At 43.5% G+C, this 5753-nt stretch overlaps 1 protein-coding gene across 1 annotated transcript; it reads right to left on the bottom strand.

The window, feature by feature from the left end:
* On the bottom strand, window positions 1-4633 carry LOC101785953 (two-component response regulator ORR24). Its single transcript, XM_022827260.1, has 6 exons — window positions 4128-4633; window positions 3334-3486; window positions 2453-2845; window positions 2263-2339; window positions 755-1828; window positions 1-351 (listed from the first exon to the last, which is right to left on the bottom strand). Exons 1-6 carry the CDS (start codon window positions 4279-4281, stop codon window positions 298-300), a joined length of 1905 nt encoding a protein of 634 aa, XP_022682995.1. The 5' UTR covers window positions 4282-4633; the 3' UTR covers window positions 1-297.
* Between the last annotated feature and the right edge of the window lie 1120 nt (window positions 4634-5753).

Raw genomic sequence — 5753 nt, 5'->3', positions numbered from 1 at the left:
AGAGGAAATATAAAGCATTCCTTCGCTCATAACCATGCTATATATCACGATAACCACAGTTATACCTGACTTAAACATAGCCACACGAGTTAAGGTAGCAAATACCACGTAGTCGATGTTCAGGCGTAACACTACCTGACGGCTAGACTGAAAAGCCAAATGCAAAAGGCATTTGTGATACAAACTTGCTACTATAAACAACTTTGAGCAGGCAATTAGCATGGACCAATCAACAGCCGACCCCCCACAAATGCGGAAAATCTCACACCAAGACTTGATGTAGGGAACTGAAACCAGCTAGACCAGCTCCCAGTCCCCGTCAATGAAGGGGATGCTGTCGTCTGAGCGGTCCTGCATTTAGAGAATTTGGCATGGTTAGAAACAAAACTTTTTAACATTACATTTTAGTTATCATCGGTAGTTCAAAAAAATGAGAGAATAACTAAGTCGTGGAAGAGTAGCTATATGTAAAAAGTGGTAAATATTAAAGGCGGGCATCCTGACAGTCTGATTCATTCATGTACCCAAAGATGCTAGGAATAGAAACCAGAGGGTAGACATTCTATTTCAAACAGACATTGTGTGGCTGCTTTATGTACTGAAAATGTTTACTACTGCTAGGATGCATCTGTATCAAACTGAATTATCCATATTTGTTATTCTAATACTATTATTACATGGCTGGCATTCTCCAAAAAATTACTGTCAACATTTGTAGGCGTACATCAAAGAAGATAAAAGGATAGGATCATACCGGCCGAAACATGTCGACAACAATGTCATCCAGACCACCACTGAGTCCCCTTTGCAGCCTACTTGTCCCCATCAGATCGTTGTTATAGTTTAGCTGACTATTAACAGCTTGCTGATCAATTCTGCCATCTTGCAAAGGGGGAACACCACCTGAATTACCACCATCCAGTGTCTGCCTCGGAACCATAGAATTGTCTAGGCGAAGGTTTGGCAAAGAAGAGTTGATGCCTGAATTACTAAGCGCAAGGTTGTTATTCAGCATGTCTCTTGAGTTGGTGCTGCTTCTGTATGCGAATGGCACCGCTTCCTGATTGAAGGGCATTGGAAGACCGTTACTAGCTAGTGACGCTACCTGGCTCTGCATTTCATTGCCCAGCAAAGGAATCTGACTGGATGCTTCTGTAAAACTTGAGAGAGGCTCAAGCTTGGGGCCATTTGCACGCAGGTTTGGTTGGGGCATGCTGTCCTTCTGACCAAGTTCATGAATGTTCGATGATGAAACTGCAGTTGGCCAGGTGGTGTTGCATCTTCCAAGGTCTGGAAACTGGGGAGACTCACCAACAAATGAGTTAAATGGGTCGGCAGAAGAAGAGTGCATGCGACCAAGGTGTTGCTGGTTGCTTGGCTCAAGAGACTGTAATGGCAAGTTATTCGTTGGAACCAATGCTGTGCTGTTTGATATATTTGGAAAAGAGTTACCGGAAGGACCAGTAGGAAAGCATTTGCTACTATCCTGCAGTGGCATATGAGCACCCCTGATCAGGTTACCACTGTTCATCCCACCAACATTGCCCAAGGAAGTGCTCATATTATTCTGGGTGTGTCCAATCTGAAGTGGCTGCGAAGGCAGCAAACCATGCATCCCAAATGCAGGAGAGTTCATCCTTGCAAGAAGGTTGTTTGACTGTGAATGGTTAGTGGTTGGGACTGGCCGATATCTCCCATATGCGTTGTAGTGCCTGAAGGCTTCGAGCCCCATGTTAACATAAGCAGGGTTCCTTCCTCCAAATGCAGCAGTTAGATTGGCCTGCCGACTCGCATCAGCACTAAGTCTTTTCAGATACAGCCGATACTTCTGAAATAACAAACCAACAAGAAGAGGATTTATTAAATGTACTTCTAGTTGCAAGAAGGGGGGAAAGTAATATGCTGAATAAAGTAAAGAATGTGGTCTTTACAAGGACTGAAGGACGTGAACTATATAACTTGACAAATATGCTAACAGATGTCACTTTTTTGTTTTCTTTTGAAAGTAAAACAGGCATGTGGAGATAAGTTGATATATTGAAATTTTATAGATAAAGTGAAAAAATACCATGAAAGTATAGTTTCTATGCATTATGAACTATACATTAGCAAAATTGCAAAACAAAACCTCCTTCAAGATACAGTATTCAAGCTTATAATTGAATAATCATAATGTACAAAAACTCGCTCCATAATAAACATCGCAGAAACGTTATCACGTAAAATTAAATGCTAGGTAAAATGTAAGGAAAGAAATTAAACCTGCAAATGACTCGCAACATTCTCCCTTGTGATGTTCTCAACATTCATGAGATCCAATATTTTCTTCGGAACAGCCTCTGCAATTATAGACACAAATACATGCTGTTATGATTCAAGAATAATAGAACAAATCTGGAGAAAATAATTAGTGAACATTCTGATAACTAAGCTATGAAACAAGAGCACTTACTGTCAATGCCAAGCTGGTTCACAGCAGCCACGAACTTTCGGTGCAACTCAACAGACCACACAACCCGTGGCTTCTTCTGGGTTGAGGAGTCTCCATTCTCATTACTGTCATCAGAATCATCACCGTCGTCTCCATTGTCATCCCTACCCTTGCGTGAAGTTCTCTTGTTGCGATTGACGCCACCATTGTCACCTTCAGCACTAGCCAACTGCAACTTCTTGTCAGAATCATCGTTATCATTGCCATGGTTCTTGGCATCAGAACTCTTCCGCCTAACCACATGCTGCCATATTGTCCTCAACTGCTCAATACGCACTGGCTTCAGCAGGTAGTCACATGCTCCATGGGTGATACCCTTCATGACTGTTTGTGTCTCCCCATTTGCAGACAACACTGAATGATGATACACGGTCAGCTTCAGAACTTAGACATTTTATAGATGTATTGAAATTCGCACGGTGGCCAGGTAATCAAAGAGAAATGCATTCACAATGTTCATTGTATGTTGAACCAACGGAAATAATGGACCTTCCTGCAGGAACTAATTGGTGTTCATTATCCTTGCAGACTTTTGTCCTTTCTAACTCTTTTTTAGTGGTCACCCACGTTGGGCATACAGATGTTCTCATGAGACACGTCATTTTTTTCCAAAATTAATGAATTCAATGGCACGTTGAGCAAGCCAAAGGCGGTGAAGATGAATTTCTTAGTAGAATGAGCTTTACTCATAAGCCCACAGTTCAGCAGTCCGAGAGAGGTAAACCAAACTAACCAGATACTATACAAGATCTACTCATTCCACAATGATTTTCAAGAAATGCCATTTTTCAGATCATTGGCTGCAATAATGACAAGAAGAGAAGTAGGCAAACAAGACTTACTAATGACCGGGAGGTCCATCTCGAGGCCCACAAGCTCAAGGAGCTTGAAACCATCCATGTCCGGCATGTGGACATCACTGATCACAAGGTCAAACTGGTCCTTCTTCTCCCTCAACAGCTTCAGGGCTGTGGCTGCCTGCCCAGTTGTTGTCACTGCGACATCACAAGGACATCAAATCCGGCCAGATTAGCGCACAAGTGAAAGGCCGCCGGAAGAACACATTATCCATGTGAGTCAAATCTTCGTAAGAATCACTCGCACGCGGAAAAATAAAGCAGAAGAACATTCCGTTGAAGAAAATCCAACCATTGGAAAACTACAGGCAAAAACCTGCAGAACACAAGATTAGAGACCCACAGAAATTGCACAGCTGGAGGTCCAATCGAGAGACCTTACGGAGAGAAACCAAATTAAGCCGTGTGTGGACACATGATAAAATTCAATCCTTTTTAGAGCAGCATAAAAAACCTGATTTTTTTCAATCAAGAAAAAATGAAACTGAGCTTGACATGACATTACAGAGCATAAATATTTCACCGCGAAACCAATAGGGAAAAAAGTGGGGGGCATAAAGTCAGGATTGCTATTTATGTGAATGCAAACAAGGACCTAAACATCTTTGTAACCTCCTTGCTACGCAAACAACGAAAACCAAATCAAGCAAAGGCCAAATCGTAAAGAAAAAAACGGCACTGAAGATACAATTCGATCAGAGGAGCAAGAATCCAAACATACAGGGAAGAGACAAGAGAGAGAAACAGAGGAGACAGAGGACTAGAGGAGTAGGGCATACCGTGATACTGGCAGCGAAGCAAGAGGTTCTCGAGGACCTTGAGGCAGGTGGGGTCGTCGTCGACGGCGAGCACGCGCATGCCGACGGGGAACTGGTCCTTGGCCCCATGCCCACCGTTGGCCTTCGCCTGCAGCTTCACCTCCTCCACGGTCATCTCCTCACCTCCGGCTACACGAATCCAACAGCACCGCAAGGAATCAAGAAACTTAAGCGCCCGCCCGGATCACCGGACTCCTTGTACGCAAGGGAGTTTCTTGGATCCTAGAAATCCAAGAAAAAGCGGGGGGAAGGCGGATAAAGCCAGCAAGGTCAAAGCAGGGGAGAGTAGCAGCACACCAGAGCAGAGGGAGGGAGAGGAGAGAGAAGGGTGAGGTGAAGAACTCAATAATAAGAGGAGGTGAGAGGAGGAGAGAGGAGGATGGTGAATGGATTGGAGCTCATGCAGTGCAAAGATGGTAACCTTTTTTTCGGCCCCCTTTCGTTTCCTTTTACGCTTCCAAGTTTCTTGCCCATTTATTCAGGCCTTTATATGCTACCCATTCCATCCATCCAACCCGGCGGGTTGGGGTCTTGTGCTTGTTGCCCGTGTGGTGTATTCCGCGTGTGTACGCGCCACCGTCTCTTTTGGGTACGTTTGGAGTCGCCTTTTGGTTTTTCCCATTTTGCATTTGTGGACAACGTTCCTGCAACATTTTTCTGTCACGGCAATAAACGCACGGCTGCGGTTTTTATTCTCCAATAGCGAAGCTGCTGCATTTTTTTCATATATAAAAATATTAAAATAGTATTTGATTTAGGTTCACCTTAGAATTTAAGATATTTTCGCTTCCCTCGCAAAGGAAGATTTTTTTTTCTTTGTGTGTTTTTACTCCCTGCATAGATTATAGAAAAATACAGATTTGTACGTTCCAAGAAGTAGGTGATGTCACCTTGAGTTGATGATGGATGTGTTACACATTTTCGTGTGAGCGAGAGAGAAAAGAATTGCGCCGTAAAAACACCGATTTCTTCTCAATTGTTGGGTTTTTTTTTTTGGAAGATTGCGGCGACAAAGTGGTGAGGGATAGCTCCAGTTTTGGATCTACCCAGATAAATCAGGTCAGACAAGCATTTCTTTTTCGCCTATAGTTGATGCTGACGTGGTTCGAGCTGGCCAGGCTAGGCCAAGCTCGCCGGTTTATGGGGGCTCGATGGAAGGAGGGGGCTAAATTTTAGCCCCCGTCACATCGAATGTTTGGACACTAATTAGGAGTATTAAACCTAGATTAATTACAAAACTAATTACACAACCCCTAGGCTAAATCGCGAGACGAATCTATTAAGCCTAATTAGTGCATGATTTGACAATGTGGTGCTACAGTAACCATTCACTAATGATGGATTAATTAGGCTCAATAGATTCGTCTCGCGATTTAGCCTAGGGGTTCTGCAATTAGTTTTGTAATTAGCTTATGTTTAGTCCTCCTAATTAGTATCCGAACATCCGATGTGACAGGGCTAAAGTTTAGCCTCCTCCTTCCAAACACCCCCTAAACAAAGCTCGCGATAAGATTGATTAGTGATGCACGACAGCTCGGCGTCATCTCTGGGATGATTAGCCGGCTTCCACTTCGACGGGATCACAGA

The sequence above is a fragment of the Setaria italica genome, chromosome I (genome assembly GCF_000263155.2).
Source record: "Setaria italica strain Yugu1 chromosome I, Setaria_italica_v2.0, whole genome shotgun sequence".
In the NCBI taxonomy this organism is placed as follows: domain Eukaryota; kingdom Viridiplantae; phylum Streptophyta; class Magnoliopsida; order Poales; family Poaceae; genus Setaria; species Setaria italica.
The sequence above is the reverse complement of the archived record's forward strand: the minus strand, read 5'-3'. Positions and strand labels throughout refer to the sequence as shown.